Source organism: Colletotrichum costaricense (genome assembly GCF_030867565.1).
Source record: "Colletotrichum costaricense strain IMI 309622 chromosome Unknown Scaffold_11.1, whole genome shotgun sequence".
Classification (NCBI taxonomy): Eukaryota; Fungi; Ascomycota; class Sordariomycetes; order Glomerellales; family Glomerellaceae; genus Colletotrichum; species Colletotrichum costaricense.
In genome coordinates, this window is record NW_026848240.1 from 1,825,119 (window position 1) to 1,850,229 (window position 25,111).

The window sequence follows — 25,111 nt, forward strand, 5'->3', positions numbered from 1 at the left end:
AAGCCGAATGAGCAGAAATTTTACACATCAGCATGCATCGGCACAAAAGGCAAGGAGTACACCAAGCCCTCTGTCACGAGAGCGGGATGAACTCCTTACCATCTGCGACCCATGCCCTGCTGCATCCGGGCGGGGGAAACCGAAGGCGGCGGGCTCGACATGGTGATGCCGGTGGCAGGGTTGACGATGGGAATGGCATTGCGGGCGCGGGTAGCCGCAGGCTGATGGAGCTTCAGGCTAGACTGCTGGTACGCGGGAGGGATGAAGGCGGGAGAAGAAGAATTCAGCGAGAACCCAGGGGCGACGGTCTGGGGTTGCTGCGTCGGCGAGGACTCAGGAGAGTTGCTGGCCAGAGACGAACGCTCAGAAGAGCTGTGGATGGAGTTCATCTGCAGCGGGCGACCAATATTAGTCACCGGATCATGAGAGACAGATCCAAGGCTCCGAGATACTTACGTCGCTGTCGGTCAACAGGCCAGGGCAGAATTCCATGTCGTCTTCGAGGTCGAAAGAGCGGCCGGCCTCAAACTTTGTGCGGAAAGCGTTAAGGGTAGCGGACTCGGTCAGCTCCTTCATGCTTCGCACGCCACGGAACTGCTTGTGCTGGTTCTGGGAGACGGAAAGACGGGGCGCTCTGCGATTGCGGCCGCCATGGTGGTTGTGGGAGGCACCGGGGACGGCGGGGGTGGGATGCGCCTGGTGGTGGTTAAACTGGTAGTATGAAGACATTATCTATGGATGTTTCGGAGGTAGATGCCGTGGTGATGTCGTGGTGGAAGGTCGGAGAAGGGGTGCCGTTTTTTGTTGGTTGGGAGGCAGTGTGGCGGATGTGCGGGTGGTCTTATGTGGGCGAGCCGAGCTGTGCGGTATTATTGCAGTTTGAAACACAAACAATGAAACCTGCCGAGTCGACGTTGTGCGAGTGGTAAAAATGTGTACGATGAATAGGTTCAAGGTAGAAGAGATCGTTGGAAGAAGCAATGCTTTTTCTTTTAGGTCGTTTGGTATGTATGATCGTTTGTGGAAGCGTTTTTGTGGTTTAGAGGTTTGATGATGTGGTGGGAGGAAAAAGGTACGTCTGGAAAGAGGGGGGAGAGAGATGTTGAAAAGTATCGGGAGGGAAGAATCCGGAGAAAGCGATGGTTTTGTTGGTTCGAGCAAGACGGTGGGAAGGGTGGGAGGACGGTGGAAAGGTGAGCGGGCAGGCGAGAGGAGCGACGAGGGCACGGAGGGCAAGGAGAGGACACTGGGAGGGAAGAGGGGGCGGCGGTGGACCCACAGCCTGCCCAATGGGAGATGATCAGAAGACAGTGTGACTGTGGTCAACACTGTGACTCCACTCCTTGACGCCATATGCGAGTTCGCCACCCTGTTTCCATTGGCTGGCAGATCTCAAACTATAGCGACCAGGGACTAGCGCGGCCTAGTGGGCTGGTGTAAATTTGGGGCGTGGCGCCGGCTGCCGTCAACCCTACCAGTGCGGCGGACAGTACATTGTCGGGGTGGGGCATAGGCTGGCCGTATTTGGATGGGGGAGACGATGAATGAGTGAGTGAGCGAGCGAGCGATGGAGTGAGTGAATGAGACTGGGGCACACACACCACATTCACACGGTACACCAGGGTTGGATGTTGAACTGAACGGTAAGGTGACTGCGCAGCGGGCGGGAAGGCAAGGCAAGATGTGGGAAGCGAAGAGTTACGTGTGCCCGGCAAGCCTGGGTGAACCTGGTCAGAGGGTTCGACAGTGAATGCGATGCGCTGGGGTCTGTATGGCTGGCGAGATCACTGAGAGTGTGGCCCTCCCACGCTCTCTCTCTCTCTCATCTTCACTCTCATTTTCACTTTTGGTCTCATTCTCACTCTCACTCCAAAGTTCAATACCCATCTCAGTCTGGCACACACTCACACATCTCACCGTCAGTCTCGGCAGACGGTAAACCTGCATCCCTCCTCCCCTTCCTCTTTCCCATCCCCCACCCGTCTTGGGCATTCCACGTCGGAACATGGACGCAGGGCAAGTTGATGCGTGGCATGCAGGTACCGAGTCTGCCTTTTGCAGGACGCACTGTGGGCCTTGTTTTTCTTCAATCTCAGCCCTTTCACAGTGCTGACAGCCGCGAAGGAAACTCCTTCCCCCCAAAAAAAAGCCTCCTGAGTCGGAGAATCGCCGGCGCCAGTCGCTTGTTCTTGTTCTTGTTTACAATTCTGGTACCGCTTGCGGCCATGCGAGAGATTGGCTGCCCACACCTGTCATTCCAGAACCCCAGTGTGCGCGGTGATTGATGGGGTATCAACCAGGAGCACATTCAATATTGCTGCGGTACGAGAGAACAGAGCGAGATTAGAGATGAGACATGATACGGACGGTGGATGAGGATTGAGGAGGGCACAGCACTCCTCCCTCCCTCCCATCTTGCACCGTCTATCATCCACCCAGTGCCACCATCCACCGTCTCCCCTTCTCTCCCTGCCACTGTAGGTAGTCTGTCAGTCTGTCACTGTCGAATCCTCGAGTAGCCAGTAGTGTCGCCTTGATGTCTCTCCTCACTCTATGCCAGGGCTGTGTCGAGATGTCTCTCCTTTGTGATCAAGTGACCACTCTCGTCCACCTCTCCTCTTGCGGTCTTGAGGCTTGTCTTGCCTAGGGGACTCTCGGTCCTGGCCGTGGTCCGACCAACGGCGTGTGTCTTGCTCTCGTCCAGTCTTCGCCCGTACGCTTCGGCGTCCCTCTTCTTCTTCTTCTTCTTCTTCTTCTCCTTCTTCCTCATTCCTCCTGTTATCCGCAAAGCCTTACGCACTTCAGCACTCTCCGACCTCGTCCGGAATTCTAGGCGACGCTAAAGAACCCTCCGTGGCGGATGGCATTGTTTGTTATCGTTGTCTTCGAGGCAGTCCCGCCCAAAGTTCGGCAAACTTGTCAGTATGCTTTGCGCTGACGCGGTGCAATGTCTGATGATAGAGAGACCTTTGGGATGCACGCACGATGGCATCGTCTTTTTCGGTGGTTGCTTATGATCCATCGCATGCTCTACTGCTACCACAGGGGCATTAAACTGGCGCAGTCTGATGTTCAGAAACACGAGAAACGCAGCCTAGTGTTTCCCATTTCTTACGCTGCAATAAACACCGTACGGAGAATCCAACGGTAGGAGTCTGCTTCCCGGGTTCCTCATACTCGGCTGGCTTCATGTCGTCCGCCCACCCACAGTGTGTATTCCGATCAGAGCATCAAAAGGTCGACTGTCGATTGCGCCGCCTATCTGCTTCAGTCCAAAGTGAAACCCTCCCGACCCTCTCTGCTGGGTGGCCCTTGTCCGGCCGAATCCCAACCTTTGGGGGAGAGCCAGCCCTCAGAGGCTCAGCCAACCGAAGATGGGGGAAGAAGAGAGGAAGACATTAGAACGGACGGGACTGCGTGATGCATTGTGTGCACTGGGCAGTGGGCAGACTGAACGGTAGAGGACGAGCTGCAGCTGGAACAGTGCAACGCACCACCCGCCCACTCTCTCTTTTTCTCTTTCCCCATCTCCTTCGCTTCTTCCCACCTCACACACACCAACCAAGGTCGGTCCACGGTACCACCAGCGGTCTGGAGTCTGCACATCTGCACGGCGGCAGCAAGACAAATGGATTATCGAGGCTTCGGTCGAGCATCTAGTGGAGGGTCAAGCATCCAGCTGCGGATACGTACCTTCCAGCGTGGGATTACCAGCCATGGACGACCCAAACAATGTCGCCGGCTGCTCACACTGTCCACCACCCACACTGTGATGTGGCAGAGTGCCAGAGACATTGCCCAAGGCCCCAAAGATCCTCCACTCTCATTGGGTACATACACATGGGAGGTGCTGTTGCACACTGCTGCAGGAGGTTAGAGCCCCGGGATGCATGACGGACAACGGCCCTCTGCTCTCCTGCTGCTGTAGAGAAGAGAAGGCAAGGTACCTACGTGTTGGTTCCTGCCCTGCTTCGTGTGTAGGTACCTAACCTTTCATGCGAAAACAGAAACAGAGAGAGAGAGACACACACACACACTACACACACACACGCACCCGTGGACGCACACACAGGGCTGTGAGCCAGTGACATGCAGACACTGGGTGGATCTTGGTGCCGCTATGACTGCTCGCTAGACCCCTGGTCTGGTGCAAAAGAAAAACAATAACCGAGAAATGACCATGGGCCCTTGACCTTCTGGCCTGGATTCGGAAACGTGGCGGCTGGCACGCTTGGAGGCGAATCAAGCGACAGACCGCACCCTGAATGTCACTTTTGTGGACCTGACAATTTAGGCACCAAGTCATGTAGTCCACAGTGTGCGACTGCCACTTCCGCAGGCTGCAGCCCACCTGCCGTGGAAGCTACCACGCTTCTCACCTTCCATCTCTCACACAGGGCACACCGCAACTGCCCACCTCACACACCAGAACAGGGAAGGCAGCATCTTGGGTACGTACTTGGGCAGTCAGCACCTTCAAGGTTCTCTTTGCCTTCCATCTTGATGACCAACTTTTCCATAAGGCGGACAGTCCCTTCCCCATCACTAACAGCGGGGCAACCGTTTGCCAGTCCGTAACTGACCGATCTCACCGTCACACTCGCAGTCACTCACTCACTTACTCACTCACCCCACTCACAACCTGCTCTTGCTCTCTTTCACCTCACTCAGTCCCCACGCAGACGTTTACGCAGATCTCAGCAGAGGTCTCTCGCCCCATATCGTCACTCGTCACTCTCTGCCCCTCCCCCTCCTTCACCCCAGCATCATCCGTCAGTGGCCAAACCATGAACAGGCCATGATGGAAGCCCCAGACCTGTTTATCGATCCATGCCTCTTCTCTTTCCATTCTAGCACGTCTTGACTCTTGGCTTCAGTCATTCAGCAACTCCCCAGTGCCGTGCATGCGTACGGATGCTCCGTACGGATATCCTGCTCATGATCCGTCAGATCTTGCGACTGCCGGCCGATGGACTGCTGCTGCTGCGGAGGCGCCAGGTCGAGATTAAGGTAAGCTTCGACATGCCATACGCATGGGAGCAACTCTATCGCCATCGATAATAGCTTCCAGCTGCGGCGGTGGGCGCCAAACGCCTTCTAGACCAACTCTCGACTGGGACCATACGTTCCACACCTTCTATCCGTACGGCGAAAGCGTGGGATTTGCTGTGGTACCCGACCTTGCACCAGCACTGCATGAAGTGGACGGGCCTCCCGCGCGACCACGCCAGCAGCGCCCCTGGGCCAGACCCTGGAACGAATGTGTCTCTCAAGTCCCTGGTCTCTGGCTCTCTGCTCCCCGGCCGTGGCACAGTACAGCTCCCTTGTCCACCCGCCGATGGCTGTGAAGACAGAAGGCAGAAGCGCTGAAGGCTGAAGCCGGCATTGACAAGTCGCCCCTGCTGCGGAGGCCAATCTGCCAGTCCAGTGGAGGTGAATCGGGGCAGGGCACGGCTGGGGCCCCTAGGGGTCTTGGGAGAGGGGCCTATAGGAGATGGGAAACCATCTTGAGACACCTGACGATGGCTTCGTGATCTCTACAGTGGAGCTCATAGGGGAATCCGAGTGACGAAAGGGGGCAGAATCGCATTCCCCTCGCCTTGTCACCCCACGTCCCAGTCCGTCACCTCGACAGTCAGCCCGGTCGACCAGTCAGTCACCCAGTCCTCCGATCAACCGTCATCCCGTCCGCTCGCTCTCTTGCCTTTGGCAGCGCCACGACAGTCACAGCACCGGTACGGATACATGGCCAGGGCTCATCTCAACAATGTAACGGGCATTTGTTCCGTTTGCCTACCGTTTCCATGCCATCCAATCGTGCCGGTCACCTAATGTCCCGCGCAATGGAACTGAGGACTGCTATTTTGGTCGCCCAGTCGGCTCTCTACGCTACGGATACTGGTTGGATGCTTGCACGCTGTGCAGAGAGGCCAGAGCCGGACGGTCCTGGGCGCAGGGTTCCTGGATTCGCCCGTGCCTGGGAAGGCCGAGGACCCTTTCAGCAGACTGCAGCAGACGTAGGAGCGGCATCCCCTCCTTTATCCAGGACTGGTTCCATATCGGGACAGGATTGACACTCAACCTCGATGTCCTTCTGCCGGGCTCTTGTTTTTCTTCCGAACGAGCTCACAGCACAATGCCTGCAGCAACGCAAGCCAACATTCGCCAGGTTGCCAGGGTCTACTATGTATGTACATAGTGTATCCGTAGACAACAAGTAAAGAAAAGCAACATGGTGGTGTGGGGACTCTGCCATTGAGTTCGACCTTCGCTGTCACACAGTTCCTGTTGACCCATCCAATCCACGCTCGATGCTCTACACCTACCAACGCCGAAGCTCCTCTGGAAGGAAGGATTCGATGGCCGGTTGGACAACCTTCTTCTGTTGCTCTTGGTCTCCAGCCTCTGGACCAACCTTCCAGCCTCACCAGCTGTGCCATCACCAATCAGTCCCCCGCTAACTTCCAAACCCTACCATATCAACGCCCGCGTGAAACCAAAAGTGTGCGATGTGCATGGCGGCGGACGGCATGTTTGCGCCCATGTGAGGCAGCTGACGGAGGATCGGTGTTGTTCCTTTGAGTTGACAACTTACGTTGGTCGGCTCACCCCACGAGATCTTGCGGATTTGCTCTCTCGGTGAATAGGATCTAGCAGCCATGGGAAAGGCAAGGGAGGACACACGGACGGTAGACCAACAACAAGGTTGAGGGGGGCATGGGAAGACATGGAAAAGCCCCTTCTTCACTGCCACACCGCCATTTTGGCATTCAAGGTTGGGCCAGACTCGATCCAGATAGCGGATTGTGTGCATCGCTTGCTGCGGCGGCGGATTATTCCTCTCGCCTGTCTCACCACCTCACCTCGTTCCCCGGGTTCTACGCCAACCGTCTCAGTGGGGGGACGCTCCGACCACCTTGCCGCCACTCTCTCTCACCGTTCCCATCTTCCCCTCCCCCTCCTTTGTCCTTTGGGGGGTTGGAGAAGTACGAAGACGATAGCTGGGAGCTGAAGCTCACCTTGGGTTGGCGAGGCAAACACGGCTAGCTACCAGCTGAGCCACCTCGATGGACACCATTATCTACGGATACACTATCGACCTGGCTTGCAAAACATAGGGCTTCCTGCATCGACGGTAGAGCATCGAAAAAGCAAAAACAGAGGCGTAGGAATGCGAACGGTTCGGCGTCGCCAGCGACAGGGCCGGGACAGCAGTCGATGAGCTAAATCGACGCATCTGGCATGCCGGCGGCACTCAACTGGTGGTGCATGGCATGGCAGCCATGCCATACCATGCCATGCCACCTCCAGCACAGCGGTGCCAATAGTGGTGGGGCAATCTGCCAAACGGCACAGTGCTTGCTTGGCGGTCTGCTGGTTCAGGGCTATCAGCAGGTATGGACGGCAGCGTGAGGTGACTGACTGGCTGGCCTGCTTGCTTGCTTGCTTTGGTCGAGGATGGGCTTTGCTGGCGAGCGAATCCCGCTCCGCTTCCATCCGATGCATCTCCGGCGCGGATGCAACAAGACGCAGCATCTCGCGGCGGTGTCTTGGACTCAAGTGGTTCGCTGTCGGGACTAGACAACATGCTGCCGCTGTAGGGCAGAGAAAGAAGTCTTCATTCTTTCCGCTATATGCGCTGTTCTTCACCCCACCCAGTCACCTTACCCGGCAGACGTCGAGGGTGAAGACAGGGTCTCCGGGTCCCGAGTGAATGGCATTGTTCAGATTCCCACTAAACAGAAACAGTCGAGGATCCGCCCCAAGGCCAAGGCTCCATTCTGTGCCCATGGGGGATCGAAGGAGAGAGTTGGCTACTCTGCGACGTCACCCCTCTCGGAGGGGCGCGGAACCTGGCGGCGTCGCCGACGATGAGTCTAGGGAATATCCGTATGCGATGCCTCTCTCTTTAGGGAAAAGTATCAAGCTCTCGGCTCGATAGTTTTCAAAAGTCTATCAAGTGACGACGGGAATCCACCAAGGAAACCGAACACTCACGGTACTTGAGCGATTGTCATATCCCTCTCCCCATGCGTTACGTGTGTATCTACCGTACAGTGTTGCCTCCTCTACCCGGTCTCCGTGTGGTGACGGGGCTTCCGTCCCACCCCGGCGCAGCACCCGCAATCCCATACCCGCGGATACAATCCGTCATGTGAAATCTCTCCCGCAACCAAGACCCAACCCTGTTGTACCGCAACCGCAATCCATTCCCGCGTACACCGCAAGCCTCGCAGCCCGCCCGGACGGTCGCACAAACATCCTTACCAGCAAGTGATTGGCCTGAGAGTTCTGAATACCTCTCTCCCCAAAGGACCCCCAGGTGGAGAGAGATACATAATGAGGGACGGGTTGCTGGAGAGGCACCTCCCGCAAATAGGCCTCGGTCTAGGCCTAGGAGCAGCGGCCGCCGCCACCCTCCTCGTCCTCGTCTCCCGAACCACCACCACCACTGCCGCCTCCCCCTCCTACGCATCCGCCCTCCCGGCCCCGCGTCCGGCGAGGGACAGCCGCAAGACGGCCCGCTCGCCGAAGTGGACGACGACGCGGGACCCGGGCTGCGACGAGCGGTTGCCGTACCCGCCCGACGTGTTCCCCGGCGCGCGGGACGTCACGACGGCGTACGGGAACCTGCGGGTGTACGAGTTTGGGCCGGAGGCGGCGGAGGAGAGAGTCCTTTTGCTGCATGGTATCGGGACGCCTTGTCTTGCGTTGGGGGGTATTGCTGGGGAGTTTGTGGAGAGGGGGTGGAGGGTTATGACTTTTGGTGAGTCTTTTTTTATGATGGTGATGATGATTGTGAGAGGTGGTATATGTCATTGAGGATGTGTGATTGTGCTTATGAGCCGTGATATCCGGAATGTGAAGTGAAGAACATTGTTCAGCGTGTTGTTCAGTATTCGAATGATCTTGGCAGCTTGGGTCTTACTCTCGAAGCAAACCACTCATCTCACTCATCGAACACATTACACACCACACATCACACGTTATACAGAACCCCCACCCTCTCGCTCTCTCCCCCTTTCTCACCCCCTTCACGACCATCCCCTAACTAACACCGCCAGACTTCTTCGGCCGCGGCTACTCCGACGCGCCCCTCGACCTCCCCCACGACGCCCGCCTCTACACCACGCAGATCCTCCTCGCGCTCGCCTCCTCCCCCTCGCCGGGCTGGACCGGCAACGACGCCTTCCACCTGCTGGGGTACTCCCTCGGCGGCGCCGTCGCCGCCGCCTTTTCCTCCACGCACCCGCACCTCGTGCGCTCGCTCAGCCTCGTCGCGCCGGGCGGGCTGGTGCGCAGCGGAGCGCACGTCGGGTGGCGGAGCCGCGTGCTATATAACGCGGGGTGGATTCCGGAGTGGGTGAGGAGGTGGGTTGTTGGGCGGAGGTTGAGGCCTGTTAAGGTGGGGGGCGGGGTGGTCGGTGATGTGCCGGAGAAGGAGACTGTTGATGATGACGAGGCGGAGGAGAAGAAGGAGGAGTGGGATGAGCTCAGGCTCGTGGGCGGAGGACGGATTGGGGAGGTGGTTGGGTGGCAGCTTGCGAGGCACCCTGGGTTCGTGACGAGTTACATGTCGACGATTCGGCACGCGCCGATATATGACCGCGGGGACGAGGAGTGGAGGGTTCTGGCGGAGGTGTTGGAGGCGAGGCGGAGCAGCTGTGGTGATGGTGGTGGTCGGGGATGGTCGTCGGAGCCCGGGCTGAGAAAGGGGCGGGTGCTCTTCCTGCTCGGTGAGGACGATGACATTGTCGTGCTCGGGGAGACGGTGTGGGATGCGGAGAGAGTGCTCGGAGAGGACGCGGTCGAGGTCGTTGTCCTCGGGGGCGGGCACGAGATTGCCATTACCAAGGGGAGGGAGATTGTGGGTGCCGTCGTTGCTGCGTGGGAAAGGAGGGCGTAGGGAGGGCGAGACGTGAGGTGAGAGGAGAGTTTTTGTTCTTTCCTGCTGGGGGGTTTTTACTGGACGTTTGTATGATGATGGAGGGAGGGATAGAGTTGTTGGCTTTTGGTGGGTAGAGTCTCAGAGTCATTGGTAGAGCCTCGTATAGATTATATGCTAGAATGGAATGGGGTAAGAGAGTTTAGAATGGGTTGAGAGTCTGAGAGGAGGAGATTGATGGAGCCGTGTCAAGTAGAATTTAGGCGAAAATTCGTTACACGATCTGGGACAGTTCGTTCGCCTGTTGCTTGCTTGGATCTGTTTGCATGTCACGATCCGTTCTATCTCAAGGAGAAAGTGATCACAGAAGACTATTCCCCCAGAGAGAAGCATCACAATGAAAAGGCCCGGCGAACCAATTTCTGAAATGGACTTTTGTTACTATGCCTTGTCTTTTACGTTTCCTCCCTCCCCGATGCAGACTTCCATCACAACTGTCGTGTCTCCCTCGGTAGAGATATAGCCCCCATCGGAAAGAAGAGGGACCATTTCCAAGGTCGACAGACCAGTCGCGAAGGGAAAACCCAATCACACATACAAAAGAGATCTAGAAAACTCCAAACTGCCCACACCAATGTTCCCATATCCCCGTAGTCCCAGTGTCATCATGATATCCCGAATGCCGTGTCCCCAATGTGTCCTTGTGTTCCCAGCGACAGAAAAAGAAAAACAGACGAGCGAGTGCCTCCCGGCTCAAGTCAGAGAGAGGGCATCCCCAAAACACCCGCCGCGGCTGACAAACAGCCAATGTCGACTGCTCCAATGCGGCGAAAGAGAGCGAGAGAAGACACATCGAGAGAAAAGAGAGGGAAAGAGAGAGAGGCTTCAACCACGCCTGCCGCCCTTCTTGTTCTTGTTGTTGGGCTTCGGTTTCTCGTGCGTATCAGGAGCCTGCTCGCCCTCCAAGGCCGACTGATCGTGGTGCGTGTGTGAGTTTGACGCTTCGCCCGTATCGATCATCGCTGCCTTCATTTTGCTCAGGACCTCCGCTCTGTCCCTCTCGGCCTTGGCCTTGTCCACGGTTGCGCCTGTAGAGTAGTCTGGACCCTCCTGCAAAGGGCCAAAAGCCTCGAGCAGCCATTCCCGAAACTTTCCTTTGCTCGGATCTCCGTCCACGGTCTCCTCGAACCACTCTTGAGGAAACCATCCGGCAAAGTCGTCGAATGGGGCGGCGCTGGCGACTTCGTAGGGATGAATCGGGTGCGGGACGAGCTCCAAGCAGTGAATGCCATCGGCGGCATGCTTCACGTATTTGGTCGTTGACCAAAGGCGTGCGCGACTGAGATCGAAGAGAACCGTCCGAGGCTTGTCGAGATCGCGAGTTCCGTCTCGCATCGTGATGTAGACATGGCGAGGCTCATAACAGCCATCCATAACCCCCGTGTGCATGTGTCTGACGTTGCCGTCGATGAGCTGCCTGAGAACCTCCATCCGCGTGTCGTGGTTGATGTCCAGAAGCACTGGGCGTCCCGTGTCGGATTGGTGAAATTCCAACGGCAACTCATCGTCCGGGACGAGATTACCGTATTCATCTCGGTTGCAGAGATCCTCAATGGAGTAGCCGTCAATGTACTCCATGAGGATGAGAGCCACGGTTTTGTACTGGACGCGCCGTTCGGGAGTCTCGCCGACGGCGAACCTGACCGCCCAAGTACCGTAGTACTGCGCAGTGAGGTGCGGCGGTCCGGTCAAGTTCTTCCGATAGAGATGCTGGTAATGGCAGCTCTCTCGGCTGAGTGCGCCGTCAGCGAGTTCAATGTTGCTGATCGGCGTGCCGTTGTATTTCGGCCAGAGCTTGTGGTCGAAGACTTTGGCCACTACTTGAGTCTGTGGGACGGGAAGCTCCACGTCGGTGTCGCTGTTCATACACTCGGGCGAGGGCAACGCAATGATCTTGCAACGGAAGACTTGAGGTCCGGGGTTCAGTGAAAGGCGTTCCAGCACCTCAAGTTCGAGATGCTCATCCTTCAGGAAACATCGGTGAGGGTCGAAGTGGCGAAGATCAGGGCCAGGTGGTGGGTTTGGAAGATACTGAGAGGTGCCATGAGGCTGGACTGGTCTGTACTTGGTGAGATTCAGGATGCTGCCTGGGCAATAATGGTCGGAATCGGCATAAACGCGAGACATGTTGCCAATGAAGCCGATGAGAGAGTGGTGTATCAGACTGTTCTTGCGGATGCTATCGGTGACTCTGGCTGCAAACTGAGAATGGAGGAAGGTGGTCAGATTGAGTGGAAATAGAGAAAGCCTTAGGGAAAAAGAAGACGAGCAGGTAGTCCAGAAAACTAAGTAGGGTAAGAGTCCCGTCTCCCTTTCTCTTGTTTTTCTTGTCCTCTTCCGCCTCCTCCCTGAGAGGTCTAGAGTGGCGAGAAGAATTTGCTTTCCGTTGAAAAGGCGGCAGCAAACGGATGTGTGACAAATGAGAGTGAGAGTGAGAGTGAAATTGAGGGTGAGAGTGAAATGAGGTTGAAAGTGAAATCGAGAGTGGGGGGATATTGCAAGTCCAAGTGTCTCGGCTTTTCAGATTGAGGAAGATGTACCTTGCGGGAAGCCACCACAGAGGTTGCACAAGAGACTAGAAAGGTTCCCATCTCCGAATTAATCAACCAAGGACGAACAAAACTCAACCACACAAGACGCCTCACACAGGTAACGAAGGTGGGTTTGCTTCTATCTCTTTCTCCATAGCGGCTTGATTATTGTAATTTCAAACGGAGGCTCTCCTTTCAAAATGTTGCAAGTACCCTATGATTTTTTCCACCGCATTGGGCACCTTGGTGCGGAAAATTGAAGGCTTTGTTTAAAAAGTTAATCCCCCGGCGACGAGAGCTCTTCCATGCATTATGAAGGTATTCGGCTGCAGTAATTGAGTTCTGTAGAACTGAATACCGTCGAATTAGGATACTTCGAAGATGAGATCTCCCATGAGCGGACTTTCAGCAGCCTCAGACCCAGTCAACTCTGCAAAAGGTCAGTTATGAGAACATAACAAGGCAACTCTTCGGCGGGCTTTGATGCAATAGCTCATATCCCTCTTTGGGTCACAACTTGCAACAGGCTTGGGCTGAATGACAGACTTAGATTGGGATGTAGACTTGGCCTGTAAGATCATGGCGAATTCATTTCGTTTCTCGCAATGTGTACACAGTGCCATATAAAACACCAGGTAGAATTCCCTCCATTATGAGCATCATATTGCGCATCGCGCTATGCAATATGCTTCGGTAACATGCCCTCATTTCCCATACAAAGTGCGTAATCATGACAGACCTCGCAGCACTCATGTTCCTTGTTTTTCGCGACATGGAAATTACAAGCGATTCGACTCCTGCCGATGTGTGGAGAAAGGGTTTTGGGGAGGCGGTTGAGGTGACGTTCATCAGACCGCACGATGATGAGCCTTTTGAAGGTCCACTGGCTGGATTTCTTGCGGAGGCACGAGAAAAGGCCCCGCTGGATACTATTACGGACTGATTTATGAATTGAGGATTGAGAAATGAACTCTGTGTGACGGGGAAAACAGGATAGATTGCGTTGCAAATGGTTTATACCAGAGGGAAGGATATCTGAAATTCAAAACATGGTTATTTTCGGCATCTTTTCCGGGATATTCGTCAGTGATACTAACGAGGAAGAAGTGTGCGGAGACACATGATCCTACTCATCTAAGGTACTTTCAGGTGAGTGCAATGTGACAGCGGTGGAAGGAGGTATGCGGGAGAAGCACGGCATGAGGTCAAGTGCCGTTGGCACTGAATGACCCACTCCGCCGGGCTGGGCTTACCGGTCCGGCGCCGAGATAACGGGTCCCGGCTGGTGTGGGTCCAATCATTCAAGCTAAGATCGAGTCCCTGTCTTTTTCCAGGTAGAGGTTCTTTACCACGTGCTCAGGTACCGTCCCGCAGGCACAGAGGCGCTTGCTTTGTACGAAGTACCCACGCAGCGGTCGTTGGCCGCTCTTCTAACCGTTAAGCCTGAGAAAAGCGGCCAACCTATTCTTCTGACCGCGCGGTACCTACCTAGGTAGGTAGGTGCCTTACCTAACTTACCCCAGTTGTTCACGGTAGCTAAGGCAAGGTACCTAACGTTGGTTGAGCTCGCGACCAGTCGGTGGAACACGTGGTGCACGACCCTTCGAAGTACCTTAAGGTACTTCGAAAGATACGGAGTACTTCCTTCGTATGCGGAGCACACCCCATTCCATCTCTCCAACACCAACCTCATACCCTTCCTCCAAGTTGTCCAACAACCTCCCGGCGAGGTTTCGATGTGACTGCGGAAAGTCACTCATCTTTGGCCCCCATTTGCCTCGACCCGCTCATTACCCTTCAACTCGAGTGCTAGCTGGACCTCACTTCTGCGGAGCCACGTGGGTTACAGACACGCAGAGCCCGTGTTGCTTGCTTTCTCTCGAGTCTTTACAAGCCTCGCTCGGAGAGAGCAGAGGTCATCCCCGCCCCCTGCCGCATTCCACCCATAAGTATGGATGGCTTCCTCAACTTTTTTCCCGAGAAGGCCCATCGGGTCGCCGGCCGCCTGGCTAAAGTCCCTCCTCATCGTTGCTAGTTTCCTCATCTTTGTCCAACTTGCCCTCCCCCATATCATGGCGCCCAAGGCTTCCACTCTGTTGGCCGGCCTTGCTGTCTTCGGCACCGGCACCGGCAGCAGCGCCGGCGGTGTCGTGAATGCAGCTGGTGGTGTTGGTCTGAGCTGGTACGCGCCCGCTCGCACAGAGGTCAATAATCTGACCACCGTGATCAACGACAAGGGTGTCTGGGGTTTCATTTATGACACCTCGGAGACTCCCGACGACAGGTACGGGCAGTACAACTGGTGCAACATGCCGCATGTGCGCAAGACGGAGTATGTGAAGCCGTCGGATGAGTACGAGCTCAAGTACGTGGAATTAGTGAGTAAACGAACCGAACCCCTTTCTACTGCTTCCTTTTCCATTTCCTCTTCCTCTTGCTCAAACACTGATTTGTCCATGAGGTTCACCGCCACCACAAACGCACGCCCTACGCCTCCAACGCCTTCCCCGTGGAGCCGTACCAGTGGAACTGCGACGACCAAGGACTCTTCTATTACGGCGAGCCCTTTGCCAGCAGCAACAAGCCGGCAAAGACCTACTGGAAGGTCTACATCTCCCCCGTCAATCCCTTCGTCCCCGCGGGCTGGATAGGAACCTGCCAGTTTCCCCAGATCACCGCCCAGGGCCTCGACGACTCCTGGGTTCACGGCGCCGACCTCTACGGCGTCTACCACGATCTCCTAGGCTTCATCCCCGGCCATGACACCGTCAACTCGCCCGAGTGGCACCGCAAGATCAAGTACCGCGTCACCAACAACCAAATCACCAGCCAGGTCGCCGGCATGGTCGTCAACGGCATGTGGGCCGCCACCGACTCCCTCCAGCTCAACATCCAGGCCGCCGGCGTCGACTCCCTCGAACCGCAGTACCCCTGCCCCGCCGGCTACGCCCTCTTCAACCGCATAAAATCCGCCTCCAACGCCGCCTGGGCCCAGCACCTCGCCGCCGCCGGCCCCCTCTACGCCGTTCTCGACGACATCTCGGGCGTCCCCGCCGACGACGAGGGCTTCCACGCCTCGCTGGACCACTACTACGACAACCTCTCCGCCCGCCAGTGCCACGACAAGCCCTTCCCCTGCAAGCTCGTCGGCGGCGCCAACTCCACCACCTGCGTCACGCAGGACCTTGCCGACGCCGCCTACCGCCTGGGCCACTGGGAGTACTCCCAGCTCTACCGCGACAGCCCCGACTCCCTCGCCGCCAGCGTCGCGGCGTGGGGCGTCTGGGTCGCCGAGCTCGCCGTCCACCTGCGCGCCGTCGTCGACGGCACGAGCGAGACAATCTACTTCCACAACGTCGCGCACGACGGCTCCGTCTCGCGGCTGCTGTCTATCCTGCAGCTCGACCACATGGTCTGGCCCGGCATGGGCTCCGAGGTCGTCTTTGAGCTGTACAAGAAGCGCGGGGCGGACGACGGCGGCGAAGGCGGCGCCGCCAAGAGCCCTCCCGCGGCCACATCCACATCCACGCCTGGCTCGGTTGAGAGTGGCTGGTACGTCAGAGTCCTCTGGGGCGGCCAGGTCCTCAAGTCGTCCCATCCGGCACTGGGCCTGATGGATATGGTACCCGTCGAGACGCTGCTGTCGTACTTTGATGGGTTGGTAGGAGAGAACGCCAGCCTGATCAAGGGCAAATGCGCGTCTTGAGCGTTCTGTGTGGTGCTCATATGGTTCGCCGGGAAGTGGCCATCCCCTTCTCAGCACGTAGAAACGCCCAGTGTATACTTAGCTCGCCGCCGTACCTAATACATAATGATAGTCGACCTTACCCCTCGTGGCGCCCCCGCTCGCTTTGGATCACTCAAGGTTTGAACATAGTATTTTCTCTTTGAGAGGCTAGAGTAGACTACACTCCTTCTCGAAGTCCGTCCAACGCCCATTACGCATAGGATCCAGCTGGCGCACTTTGGTCATCCACGTTTGTAATTCTTCCGTCTCTTCTTCGTTGAGCTCTCTTCCTTCAATACGCGGCAGCGCCCTCATGTAGTCCAGCAGCGCCTTGTATATCCACGTAATGTCATCGTAGTCTTCCAAAAGGTCCTTGATATCTTCAATCTCACGCCTCACGTAGGATGCCTTTTCCGTACTTGACAGACTCGGCGCGATCTTGAGCCGGCCATCTGGCTCGGTCATGTTCTGGACAAGGAAATGGTGGTAGAACCAGAGAGACTGGTCTTCTGGGCCCACGTTTAGTGCTTCACGGACGAGATCGAGTTCTGCTCTTCGTTAGCCGACTTCTCACTCGTAAACTCCATGAGAGTATGTATGTGTATAGGGTCATCCTTACCGTCTTCCAGAAACTTTTGCCGCGCCGCGTCGTCGGCGCCGCGCTCCTCTAGCAGGCGGGGTATCAGGTTGGAGCGGTTATGCCACGCCGAGAAGTTGGACAGGTCCGTGTTGATCATCTTTGTCGTGTACGCGAACTCGGCCTCGACCAGGCTCGTGCCGTCGAGCGCCGCGCTTTCGAGGGTGGCGACGACTTTGCGCCGGTAGCCCCAGGCGTGGAAATTGCGGCGGTCCTTGGTCAGCATCTTGGAGACCAGGCCGAGCTCCTCCTCCCATATGCGACGGGCGATGGGTTTGGGTAGTATATCGATAGCCTGCTGGAGGAGCCAGGAGCGGTATTTCCAGATCCAGTAGCTCTTTGGGAACTCCAGAAGGAGGGGGATCGTGAACATGAGCTCGTTCTTGAGGGTGTCGACCACCTTTTCGTCGTTGACCGGCGGCGGCGGCGGCAGCTGCTCATCAGCTGTTGTACCACTCTTCCCACTCCCTGGGACCGGTGGGGACGCGTGGCCTGGCGGGATCACGGTCGAGGAAGAGGGCGACGCAGCGGCGGAGGACGGAGGCGGAGTGCATGCTGCTGACGAACTCGCGGGCGGCGCCGACGGCGACGGCCCAGGCGAGGGTCTTGATAATGATCCACAGGTTAGGCAGCGCCTGCGGACGTTCCATGCCGTGTAGTGCTCCGGGTTCAGGCGCAGGAGCTTCGTGGTCAGGGCGAGGGTGGCCGGGTCGGCCGGGTCGGCGGGCCGCGGCGAGGCGCGGAGGAGGGCGTCTTCGAGGGCGCGGAGGTTGGCGATCTTTGCGAGGTCGGCCTGGAGCTGGGCTTCGGTTCGTGGTTTCCGGGCTGTGCGGGCTATGCCGTGCTGTTCGTTTTTGGATGGTGAGCTTTGTGAATATGGGAGGGAATGGGGCGTGTGTAGATGGTCTTGGCGGTTATGGGGTGTTTGGAGATGGGATGGAGATGTTGTTTGATGAATAGAGGGACGCTGGGTTGGGAGGTGGTGATACTTACGCTTTCCATGGGGATCTGAGGGGTGCTCTATGAGAGCGGGATGATCTGACAGGAAAAGGGAAGGTCGATCAGGGAGGACGGAGAGAAATTACAGTCTGCTCAAGGTCAAGTTTGGGGGCCGGGGGGTTGAAGGCGCTGCGAGCTCTGGGTGGCATGAAGCTGATACGGGAACTTGCGGCAGCGCGGGCGGCGCGCGCTAGAGCAGGGATTCCCCACTGCCCCGTCACGTCCCTCAAAGTACGTCAATTTAGCCAGTGGCCCGAGCTCCCGGTGAAGAAGACCCCGAGCACCGTCGTACGTACTTCCCCACGTGCTACCTGCCTAGGTAGGTTACCTATCTTAGATACCTTACGGTAAGGTACCTTATTACCACTTTCCTCGAGCAGTTGTCTTACACCTCCACTTGTTGCCTCATCACTGTAACAAAGCTGATCACGGACTAGGTACCTTATTCAAGGGCGAGTGCCAAGTCAGGCCTGAATGCATTTTTTTTTGTATGGCCTGGGTAATAGAGATGAAGGGCGTCTCGAAAATGAAAAGGCTGAACCTTACCACCCGGCCTGGAAGTCGAGGTCGTGTTCTTGGTTGGTTATCCAGACGGGAAATCAACAGCATCACCCCTCCTATTGCTTTCAGACTACGGGATAAAATCAGGCTTTCACCATTTTTCTTCCATCTTGTTGTTCAACACTCCCCCATGCTCCTAGTTGTTGCCCTAGTCCACACTTTCTGTTCCGCTACCACGTTATTCAGCTGTCGCACAAGACTGAGCTAGCCATGATCTGAATCGATTCGATCAGCTTTGGCCAGAGCTTAAAACCATCGCACCTGAGAAAGAACTGACCGAGCTGACCTGCACAGCTTCCTGTGACGACACTAGCTACTGACGTCTATACAATGACACACCGATCTACTTGGCCTCCTTTCCCTTGCTCTTCTTCTTCTTTCTCTTCACCATCCGCCCCCCTAAGAAATCATCTCTCCCTAGGACATGCATCGCTACATCCCTCGACGAGACGGAACTCCCCTCTCTGAAAAGATCCGCATGAAGCAAGACCATCAGCCACGGCCTACTACACCGCCTGCCTGCCGTCCCCTCCCCGCTCCCCTCTCCGTCGTTGGACCGTCGGTCTTGTCCCCAACTTCTTACAAGCGCCCCTCTCCGGCCTCGTCTACTCCCTGTAGACGAATTAGAACAAATTTCTTTGGGCCACGGCCGAAGGAAGAGGAGGAACACCAACGACACGAAGAGAGATTGGCTGAAGCCTTGGAGATCGATAAGGCTGCCAAGATCCTCGATTTCAGGGTTCGGCCGGCCCGAGCACTGAGGACAGAGTATACAACCCAGGCAATCGCATCTTCCACGGGTAAGTTGCGGTTTTCTGACGACCATATGTGCTTCATTAAGCTTACACTCCTTGTTAGACTCAACCAAATTACAACGCAGCCTGCCAGCGGCGCCGTACAAAGTCCTCCAAGCGCCGGGCCTCGAGGATGACTACTACCGCTCGCCCTTGGCCTACTCTTCTACCTGCCGATGCTTAGCTGTGGCTCTGGGAAACACCGTCTACCGATGGTCGGAATGGCATGATCCCCAGCCTGTCTACCGCACTCCTCACCAGCGACATACGAGCCTGACATCTCTGTCATTTTCCTCAACCGAGGGAAACAAGGCTATTCTGGCCTATGCACGCAAGGACGGTTACTTTGGTCTTCTGTCGTTCATTGACGAAATGCTTCCGCGGTTTTGGTTTCACCACCCGTTTCCGATCGAGTGTGTCAGCTAGCGGCCATCAGTGACGAAAAGACCATCCCAAAACCCCTTCATCTCGAGTGCTACAGTGCCAACAGAGGACCTTCTGGTTGGCGATGGTCGAGGAAACATCCTGCACTATATCGTTGAGTGGCCCAGCTTGTGGGAGGTATCCCGTGACACTTGGTTTGGTAAAGTGACGCCCGTTGCCAAGATTGCAGCGCATACCTCGCAGATTTGTGCACTAGTCTGGTCTCCCGATGGTCAAGACTTTGTTTCCGGGAGCAACGACAACACGGCCTGCTACTTTGAGATACAACGATTGGACAAACAGCACAGGGACCACAACTCATCCACGACTCAGACCCGTAAAAGCCGCCGGTCAAAAAGTGATTGGAGCCTGCCAGGAAGAGATAACATGTACTCTCGACCAAAATAGTATGAAACGAGCGGCAATGGATCGGGCCCTGGCGTGGAGACCATGTTCGACGTCACTCGGATAAGTACAACAATCGAGGCTGGTGTTATTGGAGGCATCCCTAGAACGATACAAGCGCCTACAGAGGACTTGCGAGTGTTCAAAAGAGGAATGGAAACGCACTGTTGGCGACATGAGGCTGCAATAAAGGCAATCGCATTCTGCCCCTGGCAGAACGAGCTCGTTGCCACTGGCGGCGGCTTGGGTGACAAGTGCATCCACTTCTTCCACACGACGTCTAGCACACCACTGGCCACCATCGATGTCGGTGCGCAGGTCACCTCATTGATCTGGTCTACGACACGGCGGGAAATAGCAGCTACGTTTGGCTACAGCCATGGCTATGCGCAAACCGAGCATCCATATCGTCTCATTGTCTTCAGCTGGCCGTCTTGTCGGCAAGTCGGAGCTATTGCTTGGGCGGGTGGCCCACGGGCCTTATACGCCATTCCGTACCCAGGAGGACCATCAGATGCACTCAAGGGAAGTCGTACGGCAAAAGAAGGAACTATTGTCGTGGCATCGAGCGACGAGACTCTCAAGTTTCATGAAGTCTGGCAGGACAAGCCAAAATCGACTACCGGAGGCGCCGTTGGGATGTTGGGCGGTAGTGACATTCTCGAGGCACTTGGTGGGATCGATAAGGATGGAGACGTCATTCGATAAATCGCGAGAGGAGATAGCTGCTTGCTTCAAGGAATCATCAAGTTTACAAGTAATTTCAAGTCGTGTCACATGAAGTATTCGTCCCGTTGACACACTACTAAAGCCCTAGTTACATACAAAGATGGAGTGCATGCATCATCAACCTGGAAGGTCGACGTGGACAACACGCAAAGCACTGCAGTTCTAGGCCCCCATTTACTCAGCTAGTTAGGTGACCCCGAACCACCGGAGGCGCTAATACCCCAGGCACCCTTGAAAGCATACCGACTCAACGACCCCTGTCACTGCGGCGCCGCCTACACAGAAACGTAACTCACAGTCCTTGTTGCGGACGACCTGACGTCCTGAGCGCTTGTCTCACACCCCCCGTCTCCGTCCATCCCCCCCGTTCCCCAGCGCATGAACACCTCCAAAACCTCCCCCAAATCCGCAACCACTCCGGACCATTCAGGAACAACGTTTGCACCCATCGTCATCCCTTCCAATCTAAATCTCCTGCTTGTGAACTCTGCCATCCACTACGAGCATCGGTCGGCAATCGTAACACACACATACACCTCACGGGAAATAAACTCCAAAATCTATTCCCACAGAGACATTCGCAACTACACAACAGACCAAGAACATGTCCACCCTGAACCAGCTTTACCTGCTCGCCGACCACGTCAAGCTCTCCCTCCTGGAGCGCCAGCGCGCCCTGTCGCTCAACCTCGACGCCGACACCCAGGACGGACACATCTCTCGCTCGCTCGACCAATTCAAAGATGGCCTGGAAGCATTAGACGCCGAGGCCAAGCGCCTGCAGGGTACCGGCGATGAGAGGTGAGCTTCCTCCTCCTTTGGCCCTGTCCCCTTACCTATACGACGGAATCCTCCAGAACCGACGTTCATGCCGGAATTTTCTCCGAATTCTGCGCGAGAGCATCGTGGCCCATTTTCTGTGCGTTATACGGTATGCTAATCTGGACGCTACTTCCCGCAGCGCCGCCCTGAACATCACCGACTCCCTCCCCGCGCTGCAGAAGCAATTCTCAGACCTGACCTCCCAATTCCACGGGTTCTCGAACCCCTCCACCTCCTCCACCACAACCTCGCCAAACGACCCCTCCCTCGCCGCCGACTTTGACGCCGCCCAGTCCACGAAACCCCTCAAGGGCTCCCTTCGGGGCCTCCCCGGCGGTGCCGCCGCCGCAAACAACAGCAAGACCGTCCGCTTCACCGATTCCCCCGGCGCCGCAGCAGCAGCCGAAGAAGACGCCGCCGCCGCAGCACTCTTCGGCCCCGGCCGGTACCGCGACGACCCGGCCGACACGGCGGGCTACCGCGACCAGGCCGAGGGCATGGACAACCAGCAGATCCACGCGTACCACTCGCAAATCATGCGCGACCAGGACGACCACCTGGACCGGCTGGGCGAGTCCATCGGGCGGCAGAGGGAGCTGAGCATGCAGATTGGCGACGAGCTCGACTCGCACGTCGCCATGCTGGACGAGGTGGACGAGGTCGTGGACCGGCACCAGGGCCGGCTCGACCGGGCGCGCCGGTCGCTGGGGAAGGTCGCGCGGGACGCTGGGGAGAATAAGCAGATGATGACGATTGTCGTGCTCATCATCATTCTGGTTTTGCTGATTGCAATTCTGAAATGATGAGCGAGGGTATGAAAGGATGAAAGGATGGGGAAGAGAGAAGCGGCAGCGGCAGCGGCAGCGGATGGGTCATAGTCATGGACGGGCAACCTCTCTTTGATTTTTGTCTGTTTCGTTGGGGTTTCCCTCTTTGGTTCGGGACCCGTCCTCGTCAGAGAGACAGGCGCGGGAGACATATAGGTACTTGTTTAAAGTCTTTCGAGTATAAGGCGCATAGCATGGTTTGGCGTTTTAGGAGTATTTCTTTCAATCAGAGTCAATCTCTTCGTCTATTATAGCAATCATTCTTTAGATATCTCTCGGACATGTATTTCGACGGGATTCGCGAAGAAAGCCTACGCGGCCCCAGGTGAAGTAGAAGGAGAAGGGCCAACGGAACTGAATGGTTGATCCACATTTCGGTAATTAATCACGATGAACGTTAATGCGCTCCTGCAACAGGTATGCATTTGATAATGCATGTTCGCGCTTGAAAGAGTTTCATCTTCATTTTGCCGTCGTTGAGCCTTCATATATGCACTTCGGCCCACTAAACCTCGAAGTCACCAAAATAGCTTCATCGTCGGTCTATTAGTCTAGTTGGTTAGGACGTCGGATTCTGATTCTCAGAACCTTCCGTAGGCCCAGGTTCGAATCCTGGATGGACCTCTTTCTCTTTTTGGCTTTTGAGAATGATCCCAATCTCGCGATAGTGATATCAGCATTCTTTTTGGGTTTATATTACAGGAGGAATATTTGATTTCGTTACTTTGATGATGACGCGGGAGTTCAGGCGGTACTGCTGTGATGGCTTCACTCTACAAGGCCTAGCCTCACTCTGTTACAATATGCCAGTCTTGGCCCCGACGCCATGTCGTTCTGCACATATTCAACATATAATTGCTTCCATAATCGACGTTCGACTGAGAACTATATTTGACGAGACTAACAGATGACAAGCCTCGTCGGGTCTTAGACAACGTTAACTTTAATAAACTCTTAGCTAGTAAAACAAACCCCCGCCTTCGCCCGTTTTCGAACAAAAAAGTCTAGCTCAACTTTTCTCTCACACACACTTACACACAACTTCTATATCCTCACAACAATAGCCTCCCGCACCAAACGATCCCGAACGCCCCCGACAGCAGCAGCATTCACAAACACAGTCCTCCCCGTACCCCTCCGTCCCCCATGCCACCACAGCACCCATCCCCAGACCAGGAAACACCAACCCAGAGCAAGCAAGGCCCTGAACCACGCCGTCACCACATTGCCTACACGACGACCGATGTTAACTCCAACACCACCACCACCACCACCGCTAGCAACCACGGCAAAAGCCTCGGCCTCCAACAAGACAACCTCCTCATACGCCGCCTGCAACCCGTCAAACGCGACCGCCTCCCGCCCGCGACCGCAGTGCACGTGCCCAAAGACGTGCAGACGCGGCCGCGCCCGCCAGACTTCGGCCAGGAGCAGTTCGCACCCCCAGTGGCCGCGCGGGTCGTCCATGTGGCCCTTTGGCGGCGCGTGGGTGACGAGGATGTCTGTCCCGGGAGGGATCGTGCCGCGCCAGGGGTCGGAAGTGGCGTTGTCGACGTCTGTCATGCGCAAGGAAGAGGAGGAGGAGGAGGAGCAATAGGGGGCAGCGCCGCCGGAGCGCGGGTACTGAAAGGCCCAGTTGCCGTGCCGCGACGTATACGGACTACCGTAGACGCGAATCTCGCGGTCAGCGTACGTCCTGTCCCCGTCGTTGAGACGGCGCGGGGGTATCGTGAGTGTCGTTGCTGTGCGGTTTAGGTAGATGATGTCGCCCCAGCCCAGAGGTGATCCGTCGTCGTCGTCGTCGTCGTCGTCGTCGTCTTCACCATCTCTGCGTGATATCGAGCTCCCCTCGTCGTCTCGTGACCGTCCGCCAAGCTTGATCCCCTTGCCATACCCCTTATCCAGACACAAATCGTGATTCCCCGCCACGATAACCTTGAACCGGTGAGGCTGCGCCCGAATCCACCCCAGCGCCTCCCGCAGCTCCCTCCTCGTGCCCGAGGCCGTGAGGTCGCCCGCGTGCACGAGGATGTCGCCCGGCGGCAGGCGCGGTTTGGTGTTGTGCGTGTCCGAGACGCAGACCACGGTCACAGCGTCGTCGTTTTTGTCGTTGCCGCTGCCGCTGCCGTACATCACGGGGTGCGAAACGGGGAAAAAGTCGTAGAGGTATCTCGCGACTGTCGAGAGGGGGCTGGAGAGGAGATGGGTTGCTATTCCGTCGTCTTCTGGGCGGTTGAGGATGGCGTCCAGGCCGGATGAGGAGCGGAAGATTGGCATGTTCGTCTATCTCTTTCGCTCACTCTTTTGCCCCTGTGCTGTTTTGAGTGATGTAAGATGCCATGTATCCTGAGTTTTTCTTCAACCGTAAGCCCTCTGATAGCACTTTTTCGAAGAATGGTGCCTGATTCGTGTAAGTCGCCAGGTGTCTTCAACGCTGCTTTGCCCCTGATGAGGTGAGACGGACGAAATCGTTATATATCTCTCCAGCGAAAAATGATGTGACGCAAAAATCGCGGACCAAAACCTGCGAGTCTGTATAGTCACTCTGACAAACGACAAGAAAGAAAACCAAACACAATCACGGAGGGCGGGTAAGTTCCCTCATAAGCGAGAAAACCTCAAGCCATCTCCGATGAGTCTTGCAAGGTGGTGAGAGAGTTCTTCTTGCACCACTCAGAAAGCCCCCGCGTGATTGCCCCTCCAATGGAAA

The 25,111-nt window shown here is 56.3% G+C and overlaps 11 protein-coding genes across 11 annotated transcripts; 6 read left to right on the plus strand and 5 right to left on the minus strand.

Moving 5' to 3' along the window:
• Positions 1 to 95: 95 nt before the first annotated feature.
• On the minus strand, positions 96 to 729 carry CCOS01_10946 (uncharacterized protein; the record flags this gene model as incomplete). Its single annotated transcript, XM_060459099.1, has 2 exons — positions 96 to 389; positions 457 to 729. The coding sequence occupies 2 exons, from the start codon at positions 727 to 729 to the stop codon at positions 96 to 98; spliced, it is 567 nt and encodes a 188-aa protein (XP_060310901.1).
• A 1,822-nt stretch (positions 730 to 2,551) lies between these two features.
• CCOS01_10947 (uncharacterized protein) lies at positions 2,552 to 2,770 on the minus strand (the record flags this gene model as incomplete). The annotated part of the gene is made up of 1 exon (XM_060459100.1): positions 2,552 to 2,770. One exon carries the CDS (start codon positions 2,768 to 2,770, stop codon positions 2,552 to 2,554), a length of 219 nt encoding a protein of 72 aa, XP_060310902.1.
• A 2,144-nt stretch (positions 2,771 to 4,914) lies between these two features.
• Positions 4,915 to 6,021, plus strand: CCOS01_10948 (uncharacterized protein; the record flags this gene model as incomplete). The annotated part of the gene is made up of 4 exons (XM_060459101.1): positions 4,915 to 5,010; positions 5,065 to 5,313; positions 5,620 to 5,735; positions 5,877 to 6,021. 4 exons carry the CDS (start codon positions 4,915 to 4,917, stop codon positions 6,019 to 6,021), a joined length of 606 nt encoding a protein of 201 aa, XP_060310903.1.
• A 1,267-nt stretch (positions 6,022 to 7,288) lies between these two features.
• CCOS01_10949 (uncharacterized protein) lies at positions 7,289 to 7,714 on the plus strand (the record flags this gene model as incomplete). The annotated part of the gene is made up of 1 exon (XM_060459102.1): positions 7,289 to 7,714. A coding segment is annotated over one exon (426 nt), but the record flags the coding sequence as incomplete, so codon positions are not given.
• A 626-nt stretch (positions 7,715 to 8,340) lies between these two features.
• CCOS01_10950 (uncharacterized protein) lies at positions 8,341 to 9,907 on the plus strand (the record flags this gene model as incomplete). Its single annotated transcript, XM_060459103.1, has 2 exons — positions 8,341 to 8,767; positions 9,066 to 9,907. The coding sequence occupies 2 exons, from the start codon at positions 8,341 to 8,343 to the stop codon at positions 9,905 to 9,907; spliced, it is 1,269 nt and encodes a 422-aa protein (XP_060310905.1).
• Positions 9,908 to 10,771: 864 nt separating this feature from the next.
• Positions 10,772 to 12,073, minus strand: CCOS01_10951 (uncharacterized protein; the record flags this gene model as incomplete). The annotated part of the gene is made up of 1 exon (XM_060459104.1): positions 10,772 to 12,073. One exon carries the CDS (start codon positions 12,071 to 12,073, stop codon positions 10,772 to 10,774), a length of 1,302 nt encoding a protein of 433 aa, XP_060310906.1.
• A 2,476-nt stretch (positions 12,074 to 14,549) lies between these two features.
• Positions 14,550 to 16,183, plus strand: CCOS01_10952 (histidine acid phosphatase; the record flags this gene model as incomplete). Its single annotated transcript, XM_060459105.1, has 2 exons — positions 14,550 to 14,855; positions 14,939 to 16,183. The coding sequence occupies 2 exons, from the start codon at positions 14,550 to 14,552 to the stop codon at positions 16,181 to 16,183; spliced, it is 1,551 nt and encodes a 516-aa protein (XP_060310907.1).
• A 189-nt stretch (positions 16,184 to 16,372) lies between these two features.
• CCOS01_10953 (geranylgeranyl transferase type-2 subunit alpha) lies at positions 16,373 to 17,843 on the minus strand (the record flags this gene model as incomplete). Its single annotated transcript, XM_060459106.1, has 3 exons — positions 16,373 to 16,752; positions 16,824 to 17,685; positions 17,835 to 17,843. The coding sequence occupies 3 exons, from the start codon at positions 17,841 to 17,843 to the stop codon at positions 16,373 to 16,375; spliced, it is 1,251 nt and encodes a 416-aa protein (XP_060310908.1).
• Positions 17,844 to 18,825: 982 nt separating this feature from the next.
• CCOS01_10954 (WD repeat domain-containing protein) lies at positions 18,826 to 20,731 on the plus strand (the record flags this gene model as incomplete). Its single annotated transcript, XM_060459107.1, has 4 exons — positions 18,826 to 19,201; positions 19,260 to 19,544; positions 19,677 to 19,861; positions 20,027 to 20,731. 4 exons carry the CDS (start codon positions 18,826 to 18,828, stop codon positions 20,729 to 20,731), a joined length of 1,551 nt encoding a protein of 516 aa, XP_060310909.1.
• A 625-nt stretch (positions 20,732 to 21,356) lies between these two features.
• On the plus strand, positions 21,357 to 22,377 carry CCOS01_10955 (SNARE domain-containing protein; the record flags this gene model as incomplete). Its single annotated transcript, XM_060459108.1, has 2 exons — positions 21,357 to 21,553; positions 21,714 to 22,377. 2 exons carry the CDS (start codon positions 21,357 to 21,359, stop codon positions 22,375 to 22,377), a joined length of 861 nt encoding a protein of 286 aa, XP_060310910.1.
• A 1,068-nt stretch (positions 22,378 to 23,445) lies between these two features.
• CCOS01_10956 (metallophosphoesterase domain-containing protein) lies at positions 23,446 to 24,678 on the minus strand (the record flags this gene model as incomplete). The annotated part of the gene is made up of 1 exon (XM_060459109.1): positions 23,446 to 24,678. The coding sequence occupies one exon, from the start codon at positions 24,676 to 24,678 to the stop codon at positions 23,446 to 23,448; it is 1,233 nt and encodes a 410-aa protein (XP_060310911.1).
• Positions 24,679 to 25,111: the final 433 nt, after the last annotated feature.